General features: G+C 35.1%; 2 protein-coding genes across 5 annotated transcripts; one reads left to right on the top strand and one right to left on the bottom strand.

Annotated features, from left to right (window-relative positions):
- Positions 1-1,256: 1,256 nt before the first annotated feature.
- On the top strand, positions 1,257-10,778 carry LOC130733802 (uncharacterized). Its single transcript, XM_057586071.1, has 16 exons — positions 1,257-1,863; positions 1,947-2,030; positions 2,163-2,303; positions 2,394-2,464; positions 2,801-2,894; positions 3,814-3,891; positions 5,172-5,238; positions 6,073-6,158; positions 6,256-6,306; positions 7,572-7,619; positions 7,839-7,959; positions 8,050-8,230; positions 9,500-9,631; positions 9,720-9,859; positions 10,186-10,263; positions 10,349-10,778. Exons 1-16 carry the CDS (start codon positions 1,681-1,683, stop codon positions 10,489-10,491), a joined length of 1,698 nt encoding a protein of 565 aa, XP_057442054.1. The 5' UTR covers positions 1,257-1,680; the 3' UTR covers positions 10,492-10,778.
- A 2,035-nt stretch (positions 10,779-12,813) lies between these two features.
- On the bottom strand, positions 12,814-15,492 carry LOC130733801 (sister chromatid cohesion protein PDS5 homolog C-like). 4 transcript variants are annotated; one of them, XM_057586067.1, is made up of 6 exons: positions 15,342-15,492; positions 14,470-14,629; positions 14,179-14,382; positions 13,923-14,104; positions 13,560-13,686; positions 12,814-13,316 (listed from the first exon to the last, which is right to left on the bottom strand). In XM_057586067.1, the coding sequence occupies exons 2-6, from the start codon at positions 14,584-14,586 to the stop codon at positions 13,185-13,187; spliced, it is 762 nt and encodes a 253-aa protein (XP_057442050.1). In that variant the 5' UTR covers positions 14,587-14,629; positions 15,342-15,492; the 3' UTR covers positions 12,814-13,184. The 4 variants fall into 4 exon arrangements, with proteins under 4 accessions (XP_057442050.1, XP_057442052.1, XP_057442051.1 ...); XM_057586069.1 differs by having other exon boundaries at positions 15,304-15,470; XM_057586068.1 differs by having other exon boundaries at positions 15,314-15,470.
- Between the last annotated feature and the right edge of the window lie 4,621 nt (positions 15,493-20,113).

The raw sequence follows: 20,113 nt of genomic DNA, 5'->3' as shown, positions 1-20,113 counted from the left end.
CCTACTGTTGCTAAAGGTCTGCCTCTGTCTTTTATATATGCTTTTCATTGAGCCTAATATGAGTGTCCTGGGCTATTCTCTCTTAAGATAAGAGATGGGAGCTCAAAGGTTGTTTTTCTTGTGCAACATCATTGCTCTTCTCAAGTTCCAATTAGGTTTTTAGCGTTGGTCTTTTTTATCCCTCGATGATGCGGTATGTTAGTGGTTGGTTTGTTTCATTAGAGCCTTATTTTTCTGGGGCTGGAATCTCTGTTTTGAGTTGGATTTTTGGTTTTTATGTAATTATGTGTCTTTTTTTATGTGTCTTTTTTTCTTTCTTTCTCGAGATTACTTATCTAGTGAGGTCTGTATTTGTCACTTCAAGCTCACTTGAGAGAGCCTATTCTCAAGTTTATATATTTATAATATCTAGTTCTGTTTAAAAAAAGAAAAACTTGATTATCAAAAAAAAAAAAAAACGTGTACCATGTTCTGGGCGAAGCAAATAGAGTAATGTATTGCTCATATTGTGGATAGAAGATTCCTCATGAATATTGCATAGAGTGCAAAGAGCACCAGTAGGCATATCCTTATTGCTTTTTTTTTTTCCTTAGTAAGAACCAAAATTGCATCTTTAGCAACAAGCCGAAGGTAACACTTTAGTCTTGGGTTTCAAGCTCGTGTCTAAGATTATGCATAGATATCTATTGAAATTAGTGCAAACATTTGCAATTATTTTTATCGAAACAAATTTGTCATGTGAATTTGAATGAAAGTACATTCAGATTGCATTCAACCTAAGGAAATTGAAGACTTAAGTGCATGTTTAGGAACTCGTTTAAAAACCATAGAGGCTTATGCAGTCCATAGAGGCCAAAATCTTCCTTCATATTTTCATGTTGTCTTGGCTTAATCGTCATATCTTTTGGAAATGTGTAGAAAGGGAAGAAGGTTTTTTGGAATCATTCATATATGTTGATCATGATCGTGATATCCGTGGTTTTAATTTGTCAGTCAGTTCAACAATTGTACTGTCTTTCGGATCATTTGATTATTCCTCTTATGTAAATCTACTCGAAGATCCTATAGCCTTTGAATAACCTAGTAGGTGATGACATGAGGGCATGTTTAGATTGAGATCAACTTGAAATTAGATATAACTTGATGAAAGTTTGAAGTTACTTTCACGCTTACTACATTGAAATTTATGTTTTTTCATTGAAGTTCTCTCATAACATATATGAATTGAAAATTAAATACATGAAAATCGTTGGTGATCACTACATTCAAATTAGGCTTAGGCACATTTTCAAATCTAAGTGATATAATAGTCAAATTCTAAACAAAGGCTACAACTAATAAGCATCAAATTATCACATTGTGACTAAATTTTTTTTAACTTGTTAGAATTCATTAAACACGAACAATAGGTTTAGAAGTTTGTACATCATCATGAACTAAGGAAGCAAAGAGCCCAACGAACCTCAACCCTGGGGATAGGACTGCACAGGAAGCCGAAGTCGCCTCTGCGAGAACTCTCCACGGACAATAAAACAAAGGCGGTAATAGAGGCATTATAATTGACCTTCACCACATTTGTGAGAGGTCGCTCCCACATTAAAGGAAGCACCCTAGAAAAACTATACTCCCATCCATGTTTATTTAATCTGAAACTGAAACATCAAAAAACCTTCTCATGAGATGGTGCTTAAACCCTTCAACTTTCCCGCCAAACCCACCACCGCGCTTTTCCTCCTAACCGCCACCGCAACCGCCGTTGCCGCCGCCAACGCCGGCGACCTCTCCCCCGCCCCCGCATTCTCCACCGACAAAATCGGCGCCGAAATCCACGGCCTCGTCCGCACCGCTCGCGCCGTCTCCACGGTAACCGATTCAATCTCGATTCTCTCCATTTTCTTCTCGCAGCTCGTGATTTTCCTCACCTCCTTCGATCTTCAATCTTCCAGGTCGCTTCCACCGTCGTCGACTACGAATTCTCGCTCCGCGGCCTTCAACGCCACTCCGATCAGTATCGCCATGCAATTTCCCAGGTTTTTCTGCAACTCGTTCCCCTCGTTTTCAATCGGCGCCGAGAATTGCCAACGAATTTGAGATCTCTGTTGGTGCTAACAACAACTTCAATTTTGTGCTGAGTGGTGATCGATTTTTTTGGTGCTCTGCAGGTTCATCTACGCTCTGCTGAGAGGCTTCTCAGGCTCTGCGAAGCCAACAAGGGGTTTTATGTGAAGGCTGGACAGTTCGTCGCTGCGCAGAAAGTGCTTCCAAGAGAGTACTCTTCGACTTTGTCCACGTTACAGGACCAGGTATATAGCTCAATGTGTCTATGCAAAGTTCAAAGTTCCTTTCATTTTTTTATTGGGTATCTTGCTAATTGGAATATCTTGATGACTTAGGTTGCTCCTCTTCCTTTTAAAGTTGTTGAGGAAGTGTTGAAGGATAATCTTGGACCTGATTTCGCTGCGATGTAAGTTAACAACTTAAGTGGCTAAACAAGCTCTTTTTATTAGCTTCATGACATAAGAGTTATCTGGGGTTAGAGGGTAAATACTGAACAATGCATAAGCCAATTTTATAGCTTGAATTGGACTGAGTTAGCAATAGCCAGTTTTGAAGTAAGCATCGTAATCATTGATTGAGTTATTTTATTGACTTTATCAAAGTAAGTAATTACTATCAATGGTTTTGATGCTTACACTCACTTTAGAGGAGCCAAATCCGTTAACTTATACCTTTTCCCATAAGTTTTAGTCATCTTTTAAGTAACATCACTTTTTGTACTTGTGTGAACTCTATTACATAGGTTTTTGTCAATTGATGAACAACCGACAGCTGCTGCATCTATTGCTCAAGTTCACCACGCAGTGCTTAAAAGTGGACATGAAGTAGCAATCAAGGTTTGTCCTGTGGGTGTCAGTTGATTCTTGAATCCCTGATGGCTGTCATTATGTACAATACTTTTTTGAAAATGACTTCCAAGTTTTTTTTTTATGATGTTGAGATAAATTTTTACTTCATGCCTCAATCAATGTGAACTTGAGCCTTGTGCTTTAGGCGATTACATCCTTGTGGGGTTTGGGATAGGAACTGGATTTAAACTAATTGTTCATTGTAGTCTGGGCTGATGGGATTTGTAACATGAAGAAGTTAAATATGTTGTTTTTATAATTATAGTGAGTGTAAGACTGGAGGATAATTTTAACTCCTGAATTTATTTTAATAAATGGCCTTGTCATGTCCTAAGCTTTCCTACCTGTCTAAATTTACATTTTCAATGGGTATCATCGTGTATGTTTATTTATATATCTCAATAAAACATGAATTGGTATATATATATATATATCACTTTGCTACTACTACCAAATAGTAACTATCAGATATAGAATAGTAACTGCACATGTAAGACATAATTGTCTTCCTAACTACAAATATCTGTGTTTTTAGAGTCTAACTTCCTATCAGAAAAATTACTTTGATGGTTTGGATGTTGCACTTGATTAACATTCAATCACTTGATATTTTTTTCTCAGTTGTAATTACTAATTACCAAGATAATATAGCCAATCTTTCAGTAGATGGAAGTATTCTTTCTGATAATAATTCTAATTTCTAGTTAGAACATATTGTTATTTTGCTGATCATGTGGTGGAATATTATGCATAATGTTGCATGGACAATAAATTGTTTAAATATTTTTTTACTTCTGTCATTTTATTCCAAGTGATGCTTCTAGCTATTTCATACTTTGAATTGAGGTAAGCTACATCTGGAAAGCCACTTCTTGAATGTAAAATCATTTTCTTCACTGGTAACTAGGTGCAATATCCTTGGATAGAGCAGCAGATGAATTTTGATATAAGAACAATGCATTTCCTGTCCAAAACTATTTCATGGGTATGCTCTTACTCTTCACAGCTCTTATCTAATGAAATAAATTAAAGAATTTATGCTGTAAATTATTATTATACTTGCATGTTTTTAAACATCTCAATCGATGGTCATTATATTATGTTGATTGTTGATTGAAAAAGATGGGGATAAAAAATTTAGACTAAGTGGAACCAAATGGAAATTTGTTTACGTAACATTAGTGTTGAATCTTCTCCTTATGATAGTCCAATGATTCTGTGTTGGTCAATCTAGAACAATTGTGAAGAACTAATTATAGGACTAACAAGAACTGTCTCTCATCTGATTGGAAATCGGTAGCACAGATAAAATTAATGAAATATCTAGGTTCTCATAGTCGTTAAATCTAGCTGAATATAGAACCCAACCAAGTGTCTCACCTGATAAATCATTTCTCACATTCACAAAAACCACTTTTTCTGTTCGTAGTGCTGATATTTGGTGGAAACGTTTCATTTTCAACTAATATATAGCAATGATTAAATAGCGGCATACATTATTTTGATGATGAATTATCACTTGAGAGAAGTATTTATCCTCATAAATGGGTAATGGTAATAATAATTGAAAATAAAATGTATGATCAGTTAGCATGCAGAGAAAACGTAAGGACCTGTTTGAAAATTTAGTTTAGTGTTGAAAATGTTTAAGTTTCAACACAACAAATGAGTTAGAATACAGCTGCAAACAGTTTATGTACTATCTTCTGAAAATGATTTTTCAGAGATGAGCGGAAAATAATATAATATTCTGCTGCAATCATTATTTAAGTTATTTATGTGAGAGGTGTTTCCTTTAACGTTGTCTCAATGTAAATACCTTTGTTTTCACTTCATGCCAAGTAGTCGAAAATGCTTGCTATTACATGACTGCACATATTTAAGGCCGTACTCTCAGTGTTAAGAAATTTCATTTTATCAAAAAGGCTTAGGTAGTACTGGAGTGTGGTATATTTGGCTGGAGCAAGATTCCTGAATATTTATCCTTTAAAGCAAAGGTACTTTGGTTGGTCTTTTGGGCTGATGTACTTTATCTGTTCTTTCCTCTGGAGCATCTTTTCTGATTGTAGGAAGATTCCTTTTCCTCCTATCTTGTGCCCCTTTCTTTCTTACTAAATAATTTTTTTAATGAAAAGGAATAACAAATAAAATGTCTAATTGTGGGTTGAAGTTGAACTCTATTCTGTCCCTATTCTCTTTTTTTTTCTCATAAGTTTTCATACATACACTATTACATTTCGTTAAGACTGCTTCCTTTGGTTGCAGTTATACCCTCAATACAGGCTTGAGTGGCTACCATTAGCGTTTGCCAAGTCCATGTCTTCAGAACTTGGTCAGTAAGAAAGCCAAGTAAATATAGATGACTGTTACTTTCTGTCCGAAATGCATTCTATCATTGTTTTTGTTACATTTTCCTTTCTATCCTACATTAGGGCATACCAGCTGTGGACTGTCTAGCATTTGAACCCCTTTGAAATTGCACTATATGCTCATGTTCCAGACATTGCTTGCAAAAGAACAACAAAGCCTTTTCCAATTTGTTGGGGTCGGTCAAATGGATCACATGACGCTATAATGCCCTGTCTCATATTATAAATTCAAAGATTCTCCGTTTACCTCTAAACCTCTCTTAATGATTTGACTTATTCTCTTTGTCTCCCTACTAACTACTGACTATCCTCCATCTCCTCCATGATCCATCATACATTCCCAAATTACCTTAGACAAGACTATCAGTTTTTCTAATAGAAGCTAGCCTAACTTTCTCTCTAATGATCGTATTTTTAATCCTATCTTGTCTTGTGTAACTTCCCATTCAATTTAACATTCTCATCTCTGTGACATTGAGCCTACTTTCTTGTTTTCTCTGAAGCACTCAACATTCAGTTCCAGCCATTAGTTACTGTATATTGTAACGCTCTTATCTATGTGACATTGAGCTTACTTTCTTATTGGCTTTGAAGCGGTCAACATTCAGCTCCAGCCATTGGTTATTGTTTAGTATTTATCCTGAAGAAATAATTAAGGATAGGTAGTCTTGAGGTTGATTGATCCAATGAAACATACAAAAAAATTAACAACATTTTGTGTTTTTAAGTTAGCCTTCTTGGTCTTCATTTGAAATAACTGAATGAATGAGATGTATTCCCTAACTTCTTCCCTGCAGACTTTGTTAAGGAGGCAAGGAATTCTGAGAGAGCAGCTAAAAATTTCAGAAACAACAAAGTGATCAGGATTCCTCATGTGTTCTGGGTATGATAACTTAGATCGTTTTTGTTCCTCCTGTGGACTTCCTATTTAGTATTTTATTATACTACTTTCCAACTTACCATCATAATAATGCACGCAGGAGTTGACAACAAGCCGAGTCCTAACCATGCAGTTTTATAGGGGACGCAAGGTACGAAGTATCAATCATTTCAGTAAATTATTATTTTAGGAAAAAAATGTGATTAGTCATGTTAGCTCTCAGGTAAGACATTTCAATATCTGCAGCTACCTTTAAATTTCTTATGATAAGTTAAGCATGAAGCACCAGCCGTTTTCATGTCTCCCTTATTCTCTCATCAATTTAATCTAGTACATATCTTCCCCACTTTCCTCATTTGGTCAGATACCCTGAAAACTCTCCTGATTTATTTTTTTAAGATTCTTAGATGAATCTTTTGTTCATCTTAAATGAAACGTAAAATAATAATTCAGCTTTGTCCACTCTTTGTTTCATATTTTACTGATTACATTCTATTCAGTAATGACACTAGTTGAATGGGCTCAACCTTAAGGTTCAAACATGCTTAAGCCCAAATTACTTGTAGTAGACTCCTGAAGCCGTATATAAACTTTATAGATTATGCTTTTGTCTCTTCGATGTGGGACTTGTAGTAGACTCCTGAAGCCGTATGTGAATGCTTGTCATTCACATCCACATTGAGCCCACTAGATTCATAGGGTTATTCATTAGGTGATTTTAGTTTTCAAAAGTTAATTCAACAATCCTGACCCTATCACACACGAGGCCTATACAAAATGAGACAGTTGCATTATGTATCATTAGTATTTCTTAGCTACCCAATAGATATTGTCCAAAATACTTAATGTGTTACCTATTGTTGGCTCCTTAAGTGGTTGTTTATCCCTCCCATGCGCAAGGCGAGAAAAATCAAATTTACATTGTATGAAGAACAAAATGGCCTAATGACAATGAAAAAAAATAAAAATGACATGAAGAAATGAAATAAAAATGAAAATGAAAATCTGAATACCGAAAATTGGATTTATTATGTTGAAATGCTAACTTGACTGCTTATTGAAATAGAACTAGCTGACCTGCCTGTCTTCTCAAATATTTGCTTTCTTACTCGATCTGATTGTGTTGGAGATTTGTTATTCTTTTGAGTAGAAGAAAAACTGCATCATTGAAGCTGTTTGGTATTCTTCTCAGATAACAGAAACTTCTGCATATGTCAGTAAAAGTATTTTCATAGGTAGAAGAATAAGCCAAACCCATTGATTTTTGCATTTATTATTTCACAAAATCAGTTTTGCATAGTCAATTTTTTATAGTTACTTCATTGTGCTTGTAGCAATGTTGATATATTCAAGTTGTGCTATGCTTTAGATGTATGCATCTTACGTTCTAGTAATCAGATGCTTATTAAATTTCAGATTGATGACTTGGACTTTCTGAATCAGATTGGGGTTGATCCAGAAAAGGTTGACTCATAACAGCTTTGGTGAACTCATGTAAATTGTGTTTTATGTTCAGTATGGTTGGATGTATTTATCTTGTGTTATGGTGAAACATTGGCAATTGGTTGATGATGCTGTACACAATCTAATGAATATACAGTACAAGTCTCGTTCAGTTTGTCCTACTCTTAGTGTTAAGTGATGACATACTTAACTGATGCATTCAAAACCTAAAAACTGAAGGTAGCAAGGTCACTGATTGAGATGTTCGCTGAGATGATATTTGTACATGGTTACATACATGGTGATCCACACCCTGGTAATATACTAGTTTCTCCGGAAGGTCAAAATGGCTTCTCCTTGGGTACGTACTTCAATATTTGAGATAATTTTTTCTCTAATCATTTAAATTTAGAAGACCAGAAGAGTTGAGCCCCGTGACATCATTTTGCAGTTCTACTAGATCATGCAGTCTACATGGAATTGGATGAAGAATTTAGAAAAGATTTTTGCCACTTATGGGAAGCTTTGATTCTCAAGAACTCAAAGAAAATAATGTTGCTTGGCGAGCGATTTGGTGCTGGGAAGTATTCTAGATATTTACCCATCATTTTTACTGGAAAAACTATTGAAAGGTTCCTTCTTAACTCTTTGATCATTGATGCATATGCTTGTAGTTTGTAGTTTGAAATAAAGTTCATTTTGAAGATTATAGCTATTTACTTTGGTGTTCACTTATTTGGTGGAATAATAATAACAACTGTAAAATACAAACCACTGCAATTGGTTTGATCTGTCTTTGTATTGTTTGGAATTTTCCTTTTTATCTAACACATGTATCATCTACGGAAGGCCTGTTCGAGCCCTGAACATCCACATCCTTGTGGGGCTAGCTCTCCTGTTTTTTGCATGACTCTCTTTTATTTAACAAATTTATAGTGGTAAATAGTCAAGGATTACTAATACTATAGTTATAAGTAGTCAAGGAGTACTGTTGTCTGGCTGTTAAAACTATTGCACTTTTTTTTCGTAATTGTTTATTGCAGGGAATGTCAAATATCAGATAAATGAAACCTAAAGTGGAAAAGCTTTCCAAATTAGGCTCTGTATCTCAATGTTTGCTGCATGAATTTTTTTCGTTAAAAGGCTGATGTCAAGGACACAAAAAGTGTGATAGGTTGAAGTTCAACCTGATTGTTATCAGAAAAGAAAATCGTGCATGACATGATTATGATAAACACCACCTTAGTTGCGCCCAAGTGTAGTGGTTGTCGGCAGAAAAAATTCGGAGTTGATGTTTTGAAAGAGTGGGAGAAAGAGCTATTTGATGTTTTGAAAGTGACGGAGAAAAAGAGCTATATGATGTTTTGAAAGAGAGGGAGAAAAAGAGCAGTTTCCAACGTGGGAGCTTCCCTATTATGTTAGGAGCCTCATTCATTGACTAAATTCAACTGTCATCTAGTTTTTTTTTTTTGTTAATATCTAACCAACTTTTCAGAAGTATAATAATCTTTGTAAGCTATGAGAAAGAATGGGGAGGAAAAAGAAAGTATTTATGGAAAAGTGGCAATGTACTATATATGCTTTAGGTGTTTTGTTGTAGCAGAATGCTTGAATATATTAAAGGAGGAAGCACGATCCACATTTTCTGTGGTACATGAGTGCATATTGGACCTTTCTTTGGTTCTCAGACTGGGGTTTATTGCAGGGAACTTCTTGACAGATATATGCACAAAGATGAAAGAACTTTCTTGTGTTAAACGAGTCTTTTTTTTTCTATGCTGTGTTCTTTTTTCTGAGGGGGGCGAGGGTATCTTATTCTCTTCTCTTTTGTAATCTTTGCTCCAATTTTTTTTTTTCTTGCATAACAAGAATATGATGAAGCTTTTTCATGTGAGTTGCAGCAAATATGGTTTCGAAATGTCAAACCAGGAAAAAGAGACTATAAAGCACGAATTGAAATCTCTGATGTTTGAGGACTTATCTTTATTCATGGAATCTTTGCCCCCAGATTTTATCGCCATAATGCGTGTAGAGTAAGAAACAGAGTCTTGCTTGCTTTATTGGGTGCTGATAATTTTCTTACTTGATGATGGGCTTAATATATTTTTTTTCTCATTCTAGTGCTCTGATAAGGTCTAGCATTAGAAAGATGGATGCCTCACGGCTCAGCAGGTTGCTAATCTATACCAAATACGCGGTGTATGGTCGTCTTTGTCCAAAGTTGGATGGTGAATCGTGTCAAATGCCCACAACAAACTTTTGTAAGTTCCCTTTCCATCTCTGAAATCTACATGAAAGCTTGTCTTGATAGTCAATTACACAACTAACTGCTGCTATATATATGTTTCAATTATGTTATTCCTATACCTAAACCTTGTTATCTAACTATACTTGTTTCTTTTGGAAGAGGATCTAAACCAAACTCACTTCTCACTTTTTTCTTAATCAAAAATGGTTTCTCCAGTAAAAAATACTTGCATTCAACTTGGAAGCATTGGTTGAGAGCACCATATTTATGCAAGTATTTCTCGCAAAGAGGAGAATAAATGCTATAACTTGCAGACTGAATTTTCCTTTTTGTTACCAGATTTTGCTGTGAAAGCTGTTTTTTTCAGTTTCATATCGAGGTTAAAATATTATCACATCCTAGTAAAGGCCTTCACCGGTGAGAATAATTTTTACTTAATAGTTTGATTTATATATATCACCTAAAGTTTGAACTAACTGTTATCTCTTTTCCTCTTTACCAGGCGCCACTGACAGTACCCCTCGGTGGCAGAAGGTGAAGAACGCACTGAATTACTTGTATAGCAAGATCAGTAGTGACTTTTGGGGCCTTCTGGTGCATTCCGTTTTTCTTCTTTTATGTATGCGTCCAAGCGCATTCAGTTGAACATTGGATTCTATGCCTAGAGGTGAGGGCTTATTTTGTCAAGGAGTTACATCCTGATATAGTTTGCAGGCTGCAAATTGCCAAATATTGGCGATCCATTTTCGCACTTCTTTATAAAGCATAAGCGAGTGCTGTAAGGGTATGCCAAATGTAACAAATTGAGATACTTTGGATCAGTTTGGATGAAATAGTCAAAATTCAGATAATTGAGATCAGTTTCATAAGCTAATGATTCACTGAATCAGTTTTATAAGCTAATGAATACTCTTTTTCGTATCTTTTTCATAAGCGAGTAATTCAGATGTGATTCATTAGATCAGTTTCATTATTTTATTGATTTGTTCCTTATTTATTTGAGATTATGTGTCTTTTATTAGTTTTTTTATTTAACTAGAATTCTGAGTATACCCTTACTATAAATATGGGCAAGTAATTTTCCGATGTATCAAAAAAAAAAATATGGGCAAGTATTTTTTTTTTCATGATCACATATTTCCATCACTTTTTAAATTTTAGTGAAAATAAATGGAAAACCAAATCAGACCCTTTATTTTCAGAAACCCTTTGTTTTTGGAAAATGTTAAGTGATGTAGATATTCAAAGAAAGCAAGGAATGGAAAATAGAGAATGGAGAATTAATGAATAAATGTTATATATGATGTGGTGCAATTAGAAGTTAGAAATAAAGAAATATGAGATGTTTAAATGAGATATGCACAGTTTTCACATTTGAGATATGCAAACAGAGAGAGCTAAAAGGGGCATGACATCAAATTAAGGAGGCGCTCGCTTCGGCTTATGTTATGGTTTTAAACTTTCACTCCTTTCAATTGGGTTTTACATAATGGGTGGCCAGACTTAAATAGTGGGTGGCCACACATGTTAAATATGGGTGATACGGGTCCGGTTTCTCTAAAGCGAGAGACTCACTCACAGGGTAAAGTAAGTCATCTTTATCGTTAGTTGAGTTGCTTTATTGACTTTTCATAGTTGGTAATCACCATCAATGATTGTGATGACTTACTTTACCCTCACTTTAGAGGAGTTAAATCCTCGGTAATAAAAAATGTGACTGGACTTTTGGATACACAACTTTCCAACAAGAATTGGGTGGTTTTTTATCCATCTGTACTCTATCAAGGACATAGAGCATGTGTTCTGTTCTGTACCTTTGCTCATAAGCCCTTCTGATGTCATTACCATGCTTCATTAACATGACTATCATTTGATCCAACCTATCCAATTTATCCCAATCAACAGCTGGGACCAAGTCTTCAGAAAGAGCTGTTGGCAAGGACCTATCAATGGTCCTACTTGAACTTGGATGCTCCTCAGTAGAAGATGAGATGGTAGTAATTTGAAGGTTCAGCAACAGAAGATGGTACCTCAACATAAGGTGGTACCACAATTGGAGTTGGAGCAGCTGGTGTTTCATAAGAACTTCTCACAAGAGTGGGTTCAGGGTCAGGTATCTCTTGAAACAAATTCAGCAGCCCTTTGAACAAAATCCTCCCATCTAGCTTCAGTATCGTGCTTCTTAAACGATTACTTCATTTTTTTTGGGAGGTGAGGGAAATCTCTTCCTCTTGGTTTCCTTCTTCCTTGAACAGGACTTTTTTTTTTATCTTTCTTCTTTATAACCAGGCACAACACCCTCTAGCATTAGAGGATCTATGTACTGATTGTTGATATTGGCTATGAGGTTTGGTTTAAACTTTTTGTCACTGTAGTTTCCAGTTGACCAGTCTCGTTCCATCTCTTTGTGAAGTCTGCCTCTTTGGCATCTTCATTATGTATATGGACTTCAAATTGTGCCTATAAATCTGCAGAAGGAAGACCAGACAGAACAATATTACGTATGTCCAATCAGTTGGCCAATGTTCCCGTGAAACTTCTAATGGGCTCTGCAGCTTCATATACTGTGGATGGTGGACATGGTTTTTTTGGTTGTGGATGGAGTTTTTGAAAATGGGGGCTTAAGGGACATACCAAACTGCATTGGTTGCACACAGTATGAATAAACCAGTTTACGGTGCTCCTGAATGTTCCTTAGTTATGTCTTGTATGTGTTCCTATGCAAATTGTTTTGTCTTTACCCTCTTGGCGAAAATTCTATAAAATTTTAGAAACATTTAATTTTGAACAAATATTTTGAAAATTTATATTCTAATAAACAGACTAGTGTGGTAGTATGTGCGCAGAACACAATTTAGGATTTCATGCCGTTAGATATAAGTGATTTTCATTTACTATGGCAAATCTACTCACCTATAATAGATAACAATACTATATATTTTCATTTTCTAAAAAAACAATACTACATTAACAAAAGAAAGATCTGAAAAAGTGCCCTTTCAATCTTTGAGTACAATAACAAGTTTCAGGGACAAGCCGGTTGCTTGAAGATTTGGAGAGTCTCAGAACACCACCAAGTTTCGGGCTCTCGAAACTATAAAAAAAGTAAAGATCCACAAGTTTCAGGACCAAAAGTCCTAGAACAACCGGTCATCATGCCGACATCCATTGTTTTCCTCAAGTGCTTCACATTCATGGCAGTCTAACACAGAACCTGTACTGACTTTCAGCAATTGTAGTTGCTGATTTACTCTCATCCTTCTAGATAAATGTAATAATATACAAGACAATCAATAATTTCTTACAAATATCCCCGTCAATATGTTATTCAATGCCAGCTACACACTTTCTTGGTTATAATCAACCCCAGAATTTTCCAAGCTTTTCTTTTCTTGATAAAGTTGAAGTTTAAGGATAGTAGAAGCCTTCAGGACTCTCTCCCCCAATTTTCTAGCTGTTGGAGAAACTCCCTGAATCATAATTTTGATTACACTAATTATTATTATATTTGCGAAACAAAAAAAACTAGCATTTTAAGAAATATTTAAAAGCAATTAAAATTATAAGAAAAATTATGTTTTGATAATCAGATATAATTACATCATAAAAATATTTTGAAAACAAGGTACAAAATGACAGAATCCCTAATAAAATTAATCAACACTAAGCTCATGCAAAATCAAACTCAGCTAATGAAAATGAAATTTGCAAACCTCATCATGTTCCTGAACTCTGGTTAAAACTGGAACAATTAGATCCCAACTCGAATCATTACTTTCCTCAATGACAAGGTTCATGATAGTCTCCATGGATGAAAATACGGTCTCTGGGTGATATTCCCTGAAGCATTTAATATATTTTTTCCCCAAAGTTACCCTCATATTTAATATGAAAGAGATGGTGTGATTTTGAAAAGTTTTCAATTTGGAGAGAGAAATTCATGGGCAATCAAGGAAAGTTAATAAAACTTTTTGCAAATTTAGTGCTAGTAACTACTTTTCTTAATCCTAGAGAATTAGGTAAAAATGACTTATAAATTGGGACGGAGGGAGTAAGAGAAAATATATGGCACTCACCTAATTTCCTTAAAGAAATGCTGAAACATCTCCAAAATCAGCAAATCACAATTGAGATCCAGCATTAAAATACATGACCTGACTTTCGCAAGCAAATAGAGAATATTGATCCTCTTTGCATATGATCGGCTTGACATATCATGCAAATTTTCAACAGCTGATACAATCAAATGAAACACCTCCTGCAACGTGTAATGGCATTGGTAAATGACAGAACAATATAATAACTTGTAATAGAAATCAGTTGTTCTCGCACCTTCATTTGGTCATCTTCATAAGGAGGATCAGGGGCCGTTATTCTTATAAGTTCACTGATGCAAGAGGCAATAGAAACTCTTACACCCTCATCTGAATGCCTCATAAGTTTATCAGCAGTCAGTGCTTTCAACAATGGCGAAAGTGCAATAAGCATAGGCTCAGTATGTGACTGTTCCACACTAGACACACAACACTCGACCCGCTACAAATACAAAGCAACAGGGATGAAAACAAAATAAATGCAGAAAGAACAAGTACGGGTGAGGCTTGCTAATAAAAAATTGCTTACGTCTAAGAGATTCAAGAGCTCATCAACAGATGATGGAGGATCTGCAAGCTTGCTTCCTGCTTCCAGAAGCTCCTTTTCCATTCGGAGCTCCTTGTCCGTGAGCTTTATTGCAACCATTTGTTCTGCTATTGACTCTCCTCTTCAACCACCAAGCACAAATCTGGAGAAAAGTGATACAATCTATTTTTTAATATGAGCAGAGCTGTCAAAGTGCGCCAAACTCAGGCTGGCTCAACACGGCTCAACTCACCGCAGATTGGAGAGTTGGTATCTACTAATAGGTTAACAAATCTAAATAAAGCATCCACTAGTAAATACATTAATTATCAAATCTAAATTTTATTGACAAATATAAGAACTATATGCAATCCAATTACTATTCACCTATTATAATTTAAGTGGGTGTAGGAATGAGTATATCTATACTATACTACAAGAGGACAGTTCTTCTTTTCTAAGTTCAGACTCCATTGACAAGCAAAGAGTTTCACAGCAAGAACAAAATATAAGGGCTCCTTCAATACAAACAAACAAGTATTTTCTGAATTAAAATGGAAATGCTGTCTTACTGACCACTATGTACTGCATTGTAAACACTAAAAATCCAGCATTTTTGTTATGACAAAGAAATGCAAAAGCGCTCCTTCACTATCAATATCATACTCTCAATACAAATAGCAATAGGTAGTCAATCATAGTCAAAGTTTCATTTTCCCAAAAGAATCAAGGATTCCTAAGCCATTTTAAAAAACATGATCACAGAACACAAACAACAGCAAACTCAGAAATTTTGATACATGCATTAGCAGCAAAATCAGAAATTTTGATACAAACCAACAAACACCTTGAAGGTTCGACTCGACGGCAAGTACCTTGCTTGGACGACGGCAGGGGAAATGTAGAGCTCTATGCAGTGTGCGAAGGCAGAGTGGATTCCGACATTAGGTTTAAGGTTTTACTGACAAAGCTAGTTTATGACAGTGTGACCAGTCCTTTATGGTTTGTTTGTTTTAAGGATAAAGAGTTGAAAGAGGAATGAAAAACAAGTCCCAAAATCTCTTCCTCCCAAACAATAAAATTGGTGGGTCCCACCAAAACTACCAACAATAATAATCCATCCCCATATAATAGTAGGGTTGTACGCAATTTGGATTAGTTCGGCTTTTAAGGAAAAAACCATCTGATCTAATTTTATTGGTTTTTTATTTTAGGCTTAAATGGTCAAATGATCCATGTAATTGTAAAGGGAATCAGTTCTGATTCCTGAAAAATTTTCACATCAAATTGAGTCTTTAGAATTTTTTTTTTAATTCAATTAAGGACAAAGGCGGCAAGACTTCAATTTTATCCCAGTCAGCAATTCCACGTGGCATTTTTTTATTTTTTTAAATTGAAAAATTCTAAAACTTTATTTTTTAATTCCAACTCATATATTAAAACATAAAAAAAATAAACTTAATAAAAAACTTAATTTAGTAGATTAGGTTTTAAATAAAATTAGGGATTATTACTTGATTAGTTTAGGTTTTGTATTAACATTTTATTAAGTTATTTATTTATTTTTATTCCAACTCATATCAGTTAAAAAAACCTAACCTATCTTAAAAAAAAAATCCTAACATAATCTTCTGGAATTAGGGATCAAAGAAGAAGGAAAGAAGGAAGAGAAAGACAGGGCATCAAGATCCAGCAGATCCGGTACAGCGAACTTGAATCCGCCACCAATGGCTTCTCCGACCGCTAGCTCCTCGGCAAACAGGGGCGGAGGCACAGTGGGGGTTACTCCCTGCTGTAGCCACCCTGGAATTTTGATTTTTTATTAACAAAAAAAATTTGAGTCTCATATATTATACTTTTTTAGCTGAATAGCACCCACGGACCCACCATTACCTACACTCTCTTTTACTCTTTCAGTCTTTCTTATTATGTGTGAGACCTTTGCACTTTTTTAATATATTATCACTTACTAGATAGCTTGTTACATACGAATGTACAAGTACTGATTACCTTTTTTTTTTTGTAAAAGCAACAACACTAAAAAAATATTGATCTATCTTCAATCTTGCCTTTGTTACCTTCAAGCGTTCAATAGGATTTTTCTCTGGCTGCTGCTTCAAGAATTTAATCAACAAAATCTTGATTTATCTTCCGCAATTGGTACGTTGCTGCCATTGCCACAATTTTTTTTATGGGTGCTGTTTGTTTTAAGCCCTATTATGGGTGCCGGTTAGAATCTCTCTTGTACTGAAACTAATTTTATATTGATTGTGTTTATAACAAATTGTTAGTTATTTATAATTTTTTTCACATTCTTTATATGATAAAAAATTAAATTTTCTTATAAATTATATTCCTTTAGATCTTAGCACCCCCCTTATAAAATTTCTGCCTCCGCCCCTGTCGGCAAAGGCAGTCATGGCTACGTCTACAAAGCCGTCATCCACGGCCGTCCCGTCGCCGTGAAGAGACCATCCAGACCTCACTCTCTTCTCCCCCGACCCATCTCTTCTTCTTTGTCTGCTCTTGCAAAGATAACCATCGAGCCTCGCCGTCAACCACCAATCGCACCACCACCCAATCTACTCACAAGAGCCACACACCACAACCACAACCACAACCCCACCCCCACAGCAACCCCCAACCCAGCCACACCCACCGCAACCCCAACCACATCTATCGAGCCAACCCAACCCAGATCGAGAGACGAGGAAGAAAGGTGCGAATCAGATTCGATTGGTTGACGGTACGTCAAAATTAAACTCAAGAAACAATGCTTTCATTGTCTAAGCATTTTGATTTAATATTTTTGGTTGCTCAAGCTAGGCTTGTCTTTTTTTATTATTATCAATTAATGAAGTATTTCATTAAAAAAGGCCAAAGCCCAAAGAGTCAATACAAACGAGGGAAAAAGCTGAAGCTACAAGGAAAAGCATAAGATATTTTGTCCAAAAAAAAGCATAAGATATGAAATAAGTGCCTGCCAGCTGTTAGAATGCAATGCATTGAGTAAAGTAAAGTAATCAATAATAATGAATGCACTCCATTATTCTGAAATATTTCTACTACTCCCAGTCTGATCTAACTAAGCGAGAAAAACGAAAACCACAGCCCACCACACCAGGGCTTCTTCTCCATTTTTCTTTTCACCTTCCCCCCACGCCCCTCCCTCAAATCTCATGACCAAAATCAGTTTCAGTTGCCCACAAATCCCTCCTCCTTCCTCCCACACCCCTCCCACTCAACTATTTTTGCCAACTGAACCAAGCCAGGGAGTCTGGGCAAGCACCCAAGGTCGCCGGGCGGCGGTGGCTCCGCCACTGCTCTGATTACATGAGATGATATTTGTAAGAAGACCCATGTACATGTGATATAACTGCTAAGCTTTGTAATTAGTGTCATATGATTTTTATGATTTTATCAATTGAGGCAACAAAGTGGGTTTGGGTAAACTAGCTAGAGCGCTGTTATTTATAATTTTTCTTTACTTTACTGTTTTTCTCCAATAACCTGTTTTCAAAAGATGATCAGAAATTGAAGAAGCTAAAGCTTCATTCCTCACTTACTCTCGTTTCAATTGTCAAAAAAATCAAAACCTAGAACAACAATTGTTTCAAGTTTGACTCTATAATTGATGAAGTTTAGGACAAATGTTTCAAACTTAATTGTGCATTGGTTTTTCATTGTGCTATACTATGTTTGAAGTATCATAACTCACTAACCAAGCTCTTAGCCACCGCAACAACTTTTTTCTTCATGGTTTCAGACTTTATGTCTTATGGTTGGGGTGCATTGGATGAAGTGCACAAGAAAATCAACTTACTGCTTACATGCCTAACAATATCTGCTACACATTTTCATTTTAAGTTTGAATAGCTTTAAGTTCTTTTAAATATTTGTTTAATGTCAATTCATGTTTGTTCATAGGAATTGGAATTGCAATATTGGCTCTTAACAACTATGAGGACATCCATGTCATTGTTGAAGTTGCTGGTCTTCAATTGTGGTTCGGTGCATATATCTTGTGCAAACACTCTCCCACCGATAAGGCAATGAAGATAGCTAGGAATCAATGGATATGAGGGTGGTTTACAAATACTACACTAGTCCTTTACATATAGCTGACTATATTGGTATTCTTCCACGTACATGATTGTGTTTGTTTTAGCATGTATTGCTATTATAACTGCTAAGCTTGCTGAGGTGGTCTTTTGATTGAAACTTTGATACGTAGACACTCTAGTAAAGATAGACAGGCAATAGCCCTGGAACCTTCAGGTTCATTTTGTTAAATAATCTAAACATTTAAATACTATGATTACATGAGATGATATTTGTAAGAAGACCTATGTACATGTGATACAACTGTTAAGCTTTGTGATTAGTGTCATATATTTTTGTGATTTTGTCAATTGAGGCAACATAGTGGGTTTGGGTAAACTAGCTAGAGCCCTTTTATTTATAATTTTTTCTTTACTTTACTGTTTTTCTCCAATAATATGTTTTTAAAATATGATCAGAAACTCAAGGAGCTAAAGCTTCATTCCTCACTTTCTCTCATTTCAATTTCAAAAAAAACTAAAACCTAGAACAACAATTATTTAAATTTTGACTTTGCTTTGCATACCACATTTTAACATGGTAGTGTACACAATAGGACTACTTCTACTTTATACATACTTATATTTTATTGTCATTCTATTTTGTACACTCATGATATGTTGGTTTTTAAACAAAATGCAATTGGTATTTTCATGATAATAGCATGTATGCTAAATTATTGACTTTCTTTTTAATCATAATAAAAGAAGTATTATAATGAAATTCGAATCTGTTAATGTGTTAACATAAGATGAAATAAACAATGAATAGAAAATGAGTAGGATGTTAAATGATAGAGATTGTACTTAATTTTTGATCCTATGTTGCTTATTGTTATATGATCAAAAAAATAAGTTTTAATTTCATGAATTTTTTTATTTTATCAATGATTGTACATGAAACATTAATTAAATTAAAATACTCAATTGTCGGTCATAGTGGTAGAAGTGATGTTTGAAACCCTAGGTTGAGATTTCGATTCATAGGAGCGCACTTTTGGGAATGCATTTCGCGTTCATAACCCCCAGATCAGAATTGCGAGAGCAATTTAACATACCAAAAAAATTAAATTTAAAATATATCTTCTATTGTTTGCTGCACGCGATTCTACCTCTTGGGATGTAGGTCAGATTCAACTATGAATGATGTAGCTAGTGCTCTCTTCTTCTGCTACATATTTATTTTAGGCCTTGTTTCTGATCTCTCTTGTTTATTGTTTGTTTTGTTTTTATGCCTTTAGTTTGCTATCTTTTATTATTTTTGTTGACTTTAGCCTGAATTCTAACCCCTTACCTTGAGAGGGTTGTTCTCTTGGATGCTTACTGATCTAATAAATTATTCTCTTCTCGAAATAAAAAAAAATCACAACAATTCAATAATTTCAAATATATCATTATACTTTCAAAAAACAGTTGCGTGTATCATTTTTTTTTAGTTGTTACTTCATTGTTATATTTTATATGGTCCTTATTATCAGATGATGATAACATGAAATTTTTAATTATTATTTTAGCTTCTGCAACGAATATTTAATCAAATTTGTAAC

The sequence above is a fragment of the Lotus japonicus genome, chromosome 1 (genome assembly GCF_012489685.1).
Source record: "Lotus japonicus ecotype B-129 chromosome 1, LjGifu_v1.2".
NCBI lineage: Eukaryota > Viridiplantae > Streptophyta > Magnoliopsida > Fabales > Fabaceae > Lotus > Lotus japonicus.
The sequence above is the reverse complement of the archived record's forward strand: the minus strand, read 5'-3'. Positions and strand labels throughout refer to the sequence as shown.

Coding starts and splice junctions, on each gene's coding strand:
- LOC130733802 (XM_057586071.1), top strand. CDS start 1,681: ATGGTGCTTAAACCCTTCAACTTTCCCGCCAAACCCACCACCGCGCTT. Junction 1,864..1,946: donor CCGCTCGCGCCGTCTCCACG/GTAACCGATTCA, acceptor TCAATCTTCCAG/GTCGCTTCCACCGTCGTCGA. Junction 7,960..8,049: donor TCAAAATGGCTTCTCCTTGG/GTACGTACTTCA, acceptor ATCATTTTGCAG/TTCTACTAGATCATGCAGTC.
- LOC130733801 (XM_057586067.1), bottom strand. CDS start 14,586: ATGGTTGCAATAAAGCTCACGGACAAGGAGCTCCGAATGGAAAAGGAG. Junction 13,687..13,922: donor CATTTCTTTAAGGAAATTAG/GTGAGTGCCATA, acceptor TAAATGCTTCAG/GGAATATCACCCAGAGACCG. Junction 13,317..13,559: donor GAGTTCAGGAACATGATGAG/GTTTGCAAATTT, acceptor ATTATGATTCAG/GGAGTTTCTCCAACAGCTAG.